This window comes from Lissotriton helveticus, chromosome 10 (genome assembly GCF_964261635.1).
Source record: "Lissotriton helveticus chromosome 10, aLisHel1.1, whole genome shotgun sequence".
Taxonomy (NCBI): Eukaryota; Metazoa; Chordata; class Amphibia; order Caudata; family Salamandridae; genus Lissotriton; species Lissotriton helveticus.
Window position 1 is genome coordinate 300,358,476 of NC_136071.1, and position 12,789 is coordinate 300,371,264.

Genomic DNA, 12,789 nt, shown 5'->3' on the forward strand with positions numbered 1-12,789 from the left:
TGTGATTTTCCGCTTGTAAATGGAAAGTTTACCGGTGTCGGCGTCGATAAATTGTTCCGACTGCTCCTCCAGCAGGGGCTGTCGATGCTTTGTGCCTACAACTGCAGGGGTAGGCTTCGGCCCTGTGGACACAGTCATGGACGCCTCGACGACCTTCTTCGGCGCGAACGGCTTTGGCGCCACTTTCGGGGGCAGCGTGAACTGAAGGCGCCGCCGAGTTTGCGGTTTTGCGCCAGGCTTCGGCGTGGAAGTATTCTTCGGATCGACCGCGGAAGCCTTGTCCTTAATGCGAGTGGAGAAGTGTGGCTCAATGGTTAGAGCGGAAGACCCTGATGCAGAGGTCTAGCCCGGGACCAGGGTTCAATTCCCCGCCTCGGCGGGTCTTGGGCTCAAAATTCCACAGACCTGATAACTCTCGCCTCGGTGCCTATTCCAATCATGGAGTCCCACTCTGCAACTCTGGGCAATAGCTTGCTTAATCTCCACAACGGCCCCCGCAACGCTAAGGATGCCTGGTCTCCACCTTGGGGGTGCCCAGGAGTGGACACCTCACAGGGAAAGCCAGGATGGGTTCCACATCGGTATTCATACAAGCGCCTTGAGACCCTTGCGGGTGAGTAGTGCGCTATACAAGTATCAATTTACATTTACATTTACAATGCGTTTCAAGGAGTCCGACAACTGCTTCGTGAAGGATGCGGACGGTTGCGTCGACTCGACAGGTGTTTTCGAACCACCACCACGTGCGGACTCGAGGGTCGTAGCACTTTTGGCCCTGTCCGGCCGACATGCAGGATCGGCAGCTTTTGTAGCTCCGAGTCCCTTGTCCGTGTCGACGGCCTTCGGTGCCGACGGCTTCGGGTCGGCGACCTTGACAAGCGCTTTCGGTGCCCCAGTCTTCGGCTCGACGCCCTTGAGCGACTTCACCGGTTCGACAACCTTCTTTGGCTTCGTCTGCACCGACAGGTTTGAAGACGTGGAGCCGACCAAGGCGACAGGCGCTTTCTGTTTCGACGGCGCCTCTATCACTTTTGGTTTTGTCGAGACCGAAGCTTTCTCTTTCGGTTTCGATTTGACTAATGGCGGCTCCGTAGAAGTGTCCGTCAAGACCAAAGCTTTCTCTTTCGGTTTCGATTTAACTAATGGCGGCTCTGTAGAAGTGTCCGTAGCCGGGCCCGGAGGCGAGACTGTGGATCTAGGTGGAAGATCTTGGGTGAGGCCATGTGGCGATCCCTCGACCTCAGCCTGATCTATTGTCCGAACGGGGCATAGCTCCTCGCTTGAGCTATCTTCCGTGGCCCCATAGGCCCCATCGTCGTCTCCTACCTCGTCGACGACGTCTTCTGTATCGAGCAATTCTACGTCTGCGTCGTAGTTGGAGTCGATCTCTGCCGCTGGATTTGAAATCGGCTCTTGATCCTACTGCTCGTCTGCCTCTTCTCCCTCGGTATCGCAAATGTTCACCAGGTCAGGTGCCGTCTGCAGGGCCTCCTGGCGCGCCAAAGTCGAATCGTCTTCTTGGAGCGAGAACAAGACATACCGTTGGCTTCATCGTGATCAGGCGACAGGCACTTGTTGCACACCGGGTGGACGTCGATGTGGGGATACTTCGAGTTGCACACGGGGCACCTTTTGAACGGGCTCAGTTCCATGATGTGTCGTCGAATAAGGCTTGTTGCGTCGATCGGGCCTCGAGCACCGAAGAGCCACGCGACTCCTCTGGCTGTCCGACTCGGGAACTGAGCCGGAACAGAGCTGGGCACCGAACGCAAGACAATACCGACGATGTAGGAAAGGCCTTTGGGCCGAAAAGAAACTTTCTATCGAATCCGAACTTGAGTGATCAAATATGCATCCGAACCCAATGGCGGAAACAAACAATCTGGGGATGGAGTCGATGCCCATGCGCACTGTAGTCCAGGGGAGGAGCCACCTATCTCGTGATACTTCAAAGACTCTTCCAGGACAACAATGTGCAATCATCCGGACCCAACACTAGGCGGCGATCTATGCTATAGATATGAATTCAGCAGCCCACATGCCTCGAACTAGGTAGCTCCAGATACACCCCTGGTGGTGCAGAAAGAAAGGAACTAACATCAGCATGTGGGAGTGGCATCTAAATAGGCTCACACATCATTACAGGAGTGGAAAAGCAACAGAGCTGAGCCACACGGTGCCACCTACCAGAGCACAGAGGTACTACTGAAAAGTTTCCAAATCCAGTCTGAAACCTGGGGAAAATTTACAGGAGAGGAATTTGCAGCTAGACATCACTATCAGAAATGTACAGTCATCTAGTGTCATCTTTCTTAGATTCCTAGATTTGAATGTGGCCTTCTCCCTGTAAAGAGGCTCACCTTCCATACTATGCTTGCTCTTTTTACACCTGTGCTCACAAATTCAGTGCATTTTCAAATCCTTGGCTGTGCATTTGGGACTTCTTGTGATGTGAGCACACTGCGAAAGTGGCACTGTTCAGTGGTCTCATACTGCTTCACTAAATTACTGTGAGACTCCCACCTCCACAATGGGGAATGATTAAAGCATGTGAATCTATCCAGCTTCCAGGGATGGAGTGTCACACTATCTTGCAATTACTAACCTGCACAGTATTAACTTGCATTATATTGTTGAGTTAAGCAGATCTGAAAATGTAGACTTCCCTACAGGTATACTTCTGATATAATAGTAGCCAATATTATGGAGTCAACATTTATACAGGTTGATTTCTCTATCACAGATATTGTGACATACGACCACTCCAAGCTTACTGATTTGACAATCAAAGACAAACTTACTGTGTTAGCTTCAATCAGCCACCAAGAATATCATCAGTGTCCAGTGCCTTCCCAGGTGCAATTTACTCCTAATCATCTTGTCACCCATCAGGAACAATTCCCTTTACCATATGAGTAACTAAAAAGCTTTGTGGAACAACAGAGGACTTCTCTTAAGGACATCTATTAATTTGGCTCCTGCACCTCATACAAGTACAAAAGCTTCAGATGGCCAGGTAAACTGACTAACTTGAAGAATCCAACTCACTAGTACCCACTAGGACTACTTGCAATCTCGCAAACCAACAATCAGCCAAAAATGAAGAAGAAATTATTAAATACATATGAAATTATCTGTGAATATGCATCTGGATTATATACAGCCATGAATGTGGCCTGTCCCCTTCCCTTCTTCTGAACACAAACACTTAATGCAGAGGTATTTCACACTATTTCGAAAACTAGTTGCAGCCTCACCCACAACCTAATTCTTAACTTATATAGTCCACACTTCAACAAAGTAACAACTCAAAATGTATTGAGGTTAATTATTCACCTACACTAAGCATGTTTGGAGATTTTTATATGGTCATGGTGGATTGCTAACCTGATTTCAATGGTTGGAACTGTTCATATTTTCTATAAGTTAAGTGACTAACACTGTACACATTTATAAATAAAAGCCAGCAAAAGGAACAAAGCATTACACCAGCGAGTGGTGTGCTCTCCTGGCCTTCATTTGTAGTCTCTCCTTTGGGTCATTTTAAATTTGACAGCCAGGGTTTTATTTTCACAAATATCCAATATGTCTGAGCTAGCTGAACTACCTTCTCTGGCACAAACAGAAAATACATATCTAGTGGGTGTCCCCTTTTTTACTATGGGCCACACTCTGCATTACAGACAGAAACCAAACATATGCAAGTTAGAATTGGTCCTGCTCCAACAAAAAAAGACCTAACTGCTAGTCAGAATGAGAATACAAGCAACCCACTACACCCCTAAGGGCCGTCTATTGGGAAAAGCTCACCTGAATGAGTTTGCAGTATGTGCCTAAATTGTATTTTTTGGCAAATCTCCTACATGGGTTGGAAATCAACTTTACATAAATATATTTCTCAACCATCTTAAACACAATTTGTTTTTTTTCAGTGCCACATTTAAGAGAAGTGCAGCTTTTACTGACCGTTTGAGTTTCAGGACTCTCAGAATCCTTCTTGCGAGCACGTTCTTTCTTCATCTTCCCTCCAGCGGCTCGGATGCTGACTCTGTTCTCTCCGCCCAGGTACCCTCGACAGTTCGTTGAGCCACAAAAGCATTTCTGAGCTTCTTTGCTGTTTTATTTTTAAATAGAGAAATATAACTTTTAATTTAACAATTTAGGTCAGCAATTAATGTATGCCTCATTTTTTTTAACTCAGCGGAGCAATGTTTCCAGCTAAGTTCCTGGTTGAACAGGGAGGCGAGGGGGTTGTTTGTGAGTGAAAAGATAATATTTATTAGGAGGAACGAAGATTTAGGTATTTACCTAAATGACCCAAGTAAGGTAGGAGGAATGAGTTTTCAATGACACAGTGGCATACGATACAAAGTTGATGATACCATTATCGTAGGTCACTTACCCTAGTGAATGATATAACCACCACTAAAAAAAGCCACCTACCTAGAATGTCGTTATACTTGTGAAAAAGGTGGACCCATTAGATTTGAAAGGATCATATTCAGTCCAGAGGGAAGGGAAGATCGTTTAACTCGGGTAAACGCTTAGACATCAAGTAAGCCTTGAGCGTGGGAAGAGGCAAAGAAGATCTTGGTACGGGCTACTGTATACCGAAGTACTATATTGGAAGGATATCGTAGAGCAAAAAGTTTAGTAATACTGTCTCTACCAGTAACATAATCAAATCAGATTGCTTCTCCAAACACTAGAAGCAGATTATCTTCCAATTGAAGGAATAGAAGCCTCATGTACTAGGGTGGTTATCCACTGTCAATACTTCCACCATCTCTAATGGAAAGGTCTAAATCCAGTACTTACAGCATAGAAGCTAGGCGTTCAAATTAACAAAGGAATGCTACACTGTAGGACCTTGTCTCATATTCTGGAGAGGTGATTAAGTAAGCACAGAAATTGAATGTGGCGCTGGCAGCAGTGAGGGAAGAGACAGGAGCAATAAGATCAACCTGTGCTGTTTTATCTTAATCAGTAGGAGAGGAATTAGCAAAATTAAAGTTTTCCAAACAGGCTATAAAAAGAGAATCCATTTATAGCAGAGTTCTGGTATTATTTTGGTCTCTTGCAGTGATGAAATAATCCAGCTGCATTTTCCCCACTGCACAAAGATGTCTGCAAGAACCTTATTTCAAGTTTTGTAAAGCTGGAACATGCATTGCCATTATCCAAAAGACCCTCACCTTGAGACACAGTCAGACTGACTCAGCCTCCCTTCAGAGAATCATGTATTTCTTACCATCTGTTTGCACGGATGGTGCATAGTGGTAATGCTGTCCTTTTATAATATGAAGTTTGTGTGAATCACATAAGGTAAAATTAAAGTGCAGGATGAATGGATTTCAGTTCCAGCAATTTTATGATGTAAGAGATCTACTTATTAGACAGTTCTCCATCAGTTACCAGATTTACCCTGAAAGCATCCAATCTTAGCAAAGAAGCATCTACCATCATCTGAGGCCAATGTTGTGTAGAACGCATTGTCTTTGCCCCCTCCATAGTCAAGACTGTAGAGTTGACTGAGAAAGGATCAGCTGGTCTTCCCAGTACATTTATTTCTGAGACCACTGATACGAAATGAAATCATAAATTGCCTTTATGCAGTCTCACCTGAGCACTAGGGACATAATTAATGCTATTTATCCTAAGAGGGATGGAATGTGCCTGACATATGGACAGGGTATGATCTAGAGAATAACAATATGGTTTCTTTCCTGTAGGAGTCGTTTAGCATCTTGAAGAATTATCTGGATTCACATAATGTACATTACTCCACCATCTAGTGGTTGGATCCAGAATTCTCCAATATATTAGTCGTCCTCTTTCTATTTTTGTTTTTTGTTGTTGTTGGGTGTCAACTGAACCTCCCCCCAATTTGGTGTTTCCTGTGACGTTGTACACCATCCATGGAAGCTCCCACTCATGATCGCCATCTCCAGATTCTTTTTTTTCCCTTTGTCTGTTTTCTTCTCCCATCTTTTTAGTATAGGTGGGTGTGTGTCGCTTGTGAATCCAAAAACTTGTTCAAGCTGCAAAACTACTCCTAAAGGTCAGAAACCACTCCGTTTTGCAGAGTGAATTTTTTCTGAATTGAGGTTATGTTATGGGGGTTGGGACAAAGATGAGTTTAGATTGGTAAACAGATGTTTTTAACACTTTTAACCCCACTTGAGCTTCCTTTTTCATTTGAATGTCTATGCAGTAGAGTTTTGTGAATGTGTGTACTGATGACCATGTAACATACAGATGTCCTGTAAGGGTATATTTGTTAGAAAGGCAATGGCTGCTCCTTTTTAACTTACCAAGTGTGCTGTTGCAGAATTTAGTTTTATCCCTGCACTTGTGTGACAAAATGGAATGTGAGATCCTTTGGCAATAGTGCCCTTAGTTACTGGTTTGCCCATATTGTTGTCTGCAAAGGAAACAAATTGTTCCTTTGCTTTCCTGCTTGTCTTCGTCTTCTCAATATAGCACTTTATTGCTTGTCTTGCGTCCAGCTTGTGTAACGCTCTCTTCACTTGATTCTTTGGCGTTGGGAAAAAGCTCGGAATTTGTATTGTCCGATTTATGTGGAAGTGTGAAATCCCTTCCAGTAAGAACTGTGGATTTCTTCTCATGACTATTAAGCCCTTGTGGACCTGTAAAACAAGTTACTTACCTTCGGTAACGCATTATCTGGTAGAGACAATATCTAGCTGCAGATAACTTCCCTTTGAATTTTCCAGACGTCAGACTAGATCTGGAAGCTTTTGCATGAGCAGTACTCTTGCGCACCATCGGGCAGCTTTTTTTGGTTCTGCACAACGTCAGCTTTGGCACCAGACGTGACGTCACGGTCCCTATATAGACACCACCCAGGCGCATGAACGTTAGATACTTTTCACGACTTTCCACGCCAGGAGCGCAAAGACATGATTTGAATTAACTAGTGTGTGTGCAAACTAAGGTCCTCAAAAGCTCTAGAAAAGTGTCTGCAGAGCCGGGAGGCATAGGTGGGTCTGTAAGGAATCTGCAGCGAGATATGGTCTCTGTTAGACCTGTCAGCCCTTTGGGTGGTCCCTCCTTATGAATATGCTACTTACCAGTATGCATCTGTTCTTGGCATGTAGGGCTGCTAACATTCATGTCTATAGCATAGATCGCCGCCTAGTGTTGGGTCCGGATGATTGCACATTGTTGTCTTGGAAGAGTCTTCGAAGTATCACAAGATAGGTGGCTCCTCCCCTGGACTACAGTGCGCATGGGCATCGACTCCATCCCCAGATTGTTTTTAGCCATTGTGGCAGAGATGGAGTTTAACCGTGTAAGCGATGGCCATGCTAGAGATTAAATGCAAGAAAAGTCTGCAGCCGCTACGGGCGCCGGGGAGGAGGGTGGGCGATATGAATGTTAGCAGCCCTACATGCCAAGAACAGATGCATACTGGTAAGTAGCATATTCAGTTCGAGGCATGTGGGCTGCTAAATTCATATCTATAGCATAGAATACATAGCAGTCCCTCCATTAACGGCGGCCGCCCGTGCCAGCTGCAGAAGTCTGAAAAAGCGTTTTAAGAACAGTTTGTCCTACAGCTGCCTGCTGTTTGGAATGCACATCTACACAGTAATGATTGGTAAACGTATGTGGTGTAGACCATGTGGCTGCTCTACAAATGTCTTCCAAAGGAATGTTACCTAGGAATGCCATGGAGGCCCCCAACTTGCGTGTGGAGTGTGCCTTGGGGGGGGACCGTTAAAGTGCGCTTAGCCTTCTGATAGCAAATCTGAATACACTTAACGATCCACCTGGCTATTCCTGCTTTGGAAATGGGGTTGCCTTTATGCTGGGCTGCGAAGGCAACAAAGAGTTGCTGTGTCTTTCTAAAAGGGTGTGTTCTGTCAATATAGTACATAAACGCTCTTTTGACATCAAGCGTATGGAGCATCCTTTCTGCTACCGTTTCCGGGATTGGAAAGAATGCGGGCAGTTCGATGGTTTGATTGACATGAAACTGCGACACCACCTTTGGGAGAAATTTGGGGTTAGTGCGCAGCACCACCCTGTTTGAATGAATTTGTATAAATGGCTCTTGAATTGTGAGCGCCTGTAGCTCACTAACACGTCTTAGAGACGTTATGGCAATGAGAAAAGCCACTTTCCATGTGAGGAACTGAATCTCACATGAATGCAGAGGTTCAAATGGGGGACCCAACAATCTGGTGAGCACCACATTGAGGTTCCACACAGGAGCTGGCGGGGTCCTGGGAGGGATGACCCGCTTCAGCCCTTCCAGGAATGCTTTAATGGCAGACACCCTGAAGACAGAGAGATGCTGCCTGTTTTGGAGATAAGCCGCTATGGCGGATAAGTGTATCCGAATGGAAGCGTATGCTAGATTGCATTTGTAAAGATGCAACAAATAGCAGATGATATTAGGAATGGATGCATCGAGCGGGTTGATAGCGTGCTCTGTACAGTAGATGACAAACCGCTTCCATTTCGCTGCATAGCAAGCTCTGGTAGTGGGTGTAGGAAGGTAGATCCCTGACTATGGTTGCCCCCAACTTTTTGCCTGGTGTTTTGCTGGTTTTCTGACTTAGTTGACCTGGGGCCCTGCCATTCAGGACCCCAGGCCTACTGCTCTCTCTATAAAATGGATTCCATGTACCTTAGGTACATATCTAATTGGATACTGAGTCACCTTATCAGTCCCTGTACAGTGTACCTTAGGTACCCAGGGCATAGGTGTGCCCAGGGCCTACCAGGGGCTGCAGCATGTATTATGCCACCCCTGGCTGGCCATCCAAATCTGACACAACTGGCTGCACGACAGCTGGGGCAAGGTGGTGTAATCACCCTTTGCTTTAGATATAGTATTCCTATATCTAACCCTAAAATGGACACATGTATTCCTATCAGTCACTCCTATGGCAGGCCTTAACAATCCTGAAGGCGGAGTGCTTGGAATCATGTGAGATGGTGCTCTGGCATGAGCTGAGCCTGTCTGCGGCTTTCGGGATCCATCCCTTAGCCGTTTCCATGATATCGCATACCATATACTCTTAAGTGCATTATAATCCTCGCGGTTATATGCCAACTCTGGTATCGCTTTATCAAAACATGTCGAGTAAGGTGTCATACGAATTGGAATACTAACCCCTCACCAATTCTGGCGACGGGGTTATCATTCCACCCTTCTAGAGGGACACGACATGTATGTAACCTGTAACCCCGGTTAAAGTCAGACAGAGCCTTAGCTCCACAAGATGGATGCTGCCACCGAGACACAAGTCTGCCCTCCTGCTGCTGGGAGTCCTCCCAGCACAGGAGGCAAGGACAAAGGGTTTCCTGCCAGGGGCGGTGCCAGCACCGTCCCAGACAGGATTTTGTGTATCCTAGGTAGGCAGGGCTTTAGAGGAAGGTGACTGCAAGTGGCACCCCGGTGCTCACTATGCATAGGCCGGCTTGAACCAGTTCCAGGGGCTCTCCAGCCCCTGATCTGGGGAAAGCCCACCAAAGGAGAGGGGTGTAACCACCCCCCTCCTAGTCCCACCCATAGGGCAGGACTTAGTCGCGTGCCAGCCCCTTTTTGCAGGATAAAGGTAGGAACTGGCCCCCTTCCAAATTAGATCAATCTTTGAATCCTGAACCGACCTTCTACATGAAGAACTCAAGACTCTTCTCAAGATTTCTCCCTTGTGACTAAGGAGTAGTCACCCTGCAGCAGCAGGCACCAACCAAGCATCGCGGTTTGTTGCCAGTCTCTCCTCCGGATCAAGACCGCTCCAGCACAACGAGAACCGGCTTCCCTGGCACCTCTGACCTCAACCTACATCATCAGCCCAGCTGTGATCCGTGGGTGCGACGAGACCTCGAGGGACCGGCCATCTTCAGAACTGCACGACGCTTGTCCAGCACGACCACCGAGTGACCCTCGACTGAGTGCTTTGGGGTAAGAGAAGCCCCGACCTTGAGCAGCTCCAGCACCGAAGTTCAGCTCCCCTGCATCCACGAGATCTGCGTGGGGCCCTTCTGCTTTTTGCTGCTCACCGCGTTGTCCAGGTCACTTGCCCGTTGGCTAGTGACCCTCTGACGACGAACTCTAACGACAAACACCGCTGGTCTGGTTGCTCCAGACTGGCCCTTGCTTCCCTCCTTCAGAGAAGTACCCTGGACCCTCCTGGTCCACTCAAGACGCCATTTTAGGTCCACCGCGTGGGCCTTGCATTTGCCAAGACTTGTTGCCCAATCCTGGGTCCAGCGACGTCGACAGCAAGTACCTTCGTGGGACAGCTCGCACCTCCATCCTGGTCGCCGACAACGCCTCCTGGTCCGAGAGACTGCAGAGCCCAGCAGCGCCCACTCACCTGGCTGAGGTGACTTCGTCCGGTGCCATCCTGGTGCCCACCTAAATCACTGGCTAGTGATTCAGAACTTGGTCCCCTCTGCTTACAGGTTTCTTCTTCCCTGATCCAGGCTTGGATCACCACGAACTCCTTCACTGGCCGCCTGCCAGCAACTTCTTTCTTCAGGCTCCTGGATATTCAACGAGGGTTTCCGACGCAACTTGAACCCTATGCAGCCGCAGCCCCTGGGCTAGGTAAACTGAGTACTCCGGTGCTCCAGCATAGTCCAACACCCTAAGTGTTCGGATCCACCCTTGTTTTCGACCCACCTAGTCGTATTCGCCCGAGAACAGTAACTTTGCAAAGTGCTAGTATCCATAGACTTGTTCCCGCATTACGCGTGAGAGTTTCCACTCTGCACACGGCGTCCCTAGGCCTCCTGCTTCTAATCTAAGGGTTCAGCATTGTAGGCCTAGCGTTTCTACAGTCTAGAAAAGTATTACTTACCTGCTAGTAACTTCGCATTCCACTTCTTGTGTATATGGTTTTTCGTGCCCCTCGGGCATTTGTGTAAATTGTGCGACTTTCAGTAATTCTTTAAGAGTTTTGTTGTGTGCTTAGCTCCCTGTCTCATAAAGAGCCAGGGTAGTCTGGTTATAAATAAATATACTTTACTTTTGATAACAACTTGTGTGGTGTCCTTTCACTTGGTGTTCAAGGGGTAATGTGATGGTAAAACAGCTGGCTTAACACGCCCTCTAGAGTCTTAGCCTTAGACTGCTCGTATCCATGCTACTAGGATAGCTGGTCTATAAGGTTGACTTACAACCAATCATCAATAAGGGTTGTTTGGACTGATACATAGTGATCACTAGAATAGTGAGCACTGCATATCAGGCCAACTTCTCACAGTGGGCTTCCTTGCCTCCCGGATGATGTCCATGCATTCAGGGGGAAAATCAAGGTAGCCAAACTCTAAGACCTCAGGAGCCAGATCGCCAGATTGAGCTGCTGCGGATCTGGATGCTGAATGTCGCCACGGTTCTGCGTTAAGAGCCGGGGTGTGAGGTGCAGGCTTTGATGCGGTACCACGGAGAGTTCGAGGAACGTGGTGTACCATGGTTGTCGCGCCCACGTTGGAGCAACTAGGATGAGCGTCAGCGAGTGTTGCTTTAGCTTTCTTGCCACCAGCGGAATGAGAGGCGCTGGGGGAAAAGCGTACGCAAATCTGTCTGACCAGTTCATCCATATCGCATTGCCCTGCGATAGTGGGTGAGAAAACCTGCCGGCAAAGCTTTGGCGTTTTTCTCCGTGGCAAACAGGTCTATCTCTGGATGACCCCACTGCTGGAAGTACGGGCGGAGTACTGATGGATGTAACTCCCACTCGTGCATCTGGTGGCTGTACCTACTGAGCAGATCCGCCATCTGATTGTCCGTGCCCGGGAGGTGTTCCGCCATGAGGAAGATTTTCCTCTGAATGGCCCACTTCCACATGCTCTGAGCCAGATGAGACAACTGTGGAGAGTGCGTACCTCCCTGCTTTTGAATGTAGTACATGGCTGTCATGTTGTCCGTCCGGATCAACACGACTTTGTTGCACAGATGTACTTTGAAGGACTTGAGAGCCATGAAGATTGCCATCAGCTCTAAGTAGTTGATGTGCATCTTCCTTTGTTGCGTTGTCCATAGTCCCTGCACTGTGTAGTGGAGCACATGAGCCCCCCATCCCTGGAGAGATGCGTCCGTCGTTAGTGTAATCGGTGGCACAGGCTCTTGGAACGGTCGGCCCTTGCAAAGGTTGTGTGGATTCCACCAATGCAGAGAGCTGTATGCCCGACCCGTCACCAACACTAGGTCGTTCAACTGTCCTTGAGCCTGAGTCCACTGATGCGCCAAGCATTCTTGGAGCGGACGCATATGGAGCCTTGCGTGCGGGACTATGAAGATGCAGGAGGCCATCATGCCTATCGACTGCATGAACACTCTCGCTGAGAGTGAGTTTTGCGGTCTGAACTTTTGGATCAGCGACTGGATGTTGTCGATCCTCGCTGGGTTTGGCTGAGCTGTGGCAGCCAGAGTATTGATCGTCGCGCCCAAATACTGCCGCACATGGGCCGGCTGAAGGTGCGACTTTGGGTAGTTCAGTGAAAATCCTAGACTGTGAAGGAGGTGAATGGTGTGGGACATATCTGCGGCGCACTGCTGGGCTGACTTTGCCTGAACGAGCCAGTCGTCCAGATAAGGGTAGACATGTATACTCTGTCTCCGGAGGTGGGCCGCCACCGTCGCCAGACATTTTGTGAACACTCTGGGAGCAGTGGTCACTCCGAAGGGGAGTACCTTGAACTGTTAATGCCGGTTTTGGATGGTGAACCGGAGGTACTTTCTGTGGGATGGGTGGAGTGGTATGTGAAAGTAAGCATCCTTGAGGTCCAAGGTTGCGAGGAAGT

At 47.9% G+C, this 12,789-nt stretch overlaps 1 protein-coding gene across 3 annotated transcripts in view; it reads right to left on the reverse strand.

Moving 5' to 3' along the window:
- Positions 1-12,789, reverse strand: part of SETD2 (SET domain containing 2, histone lysine methyltransferase) — a 1,168,808-nt gene that overhangs the window by 698,328 nt on the left and 457,691 nt on the right. For all 3 annotated transcript variants that reach the window (XM_078662450.1, XM_078662451.1, XM_078662449.1), the window contains exon 9: positions 3,967-4,114. In XM_078662450.1, coding sequence (XP_078518576.1) covers positions 3,967-4,114 — 148 coding nt within the window. The remainder of the gene's footprint in view (positions 1-3,966; positions 4,115-12,789) is intronic.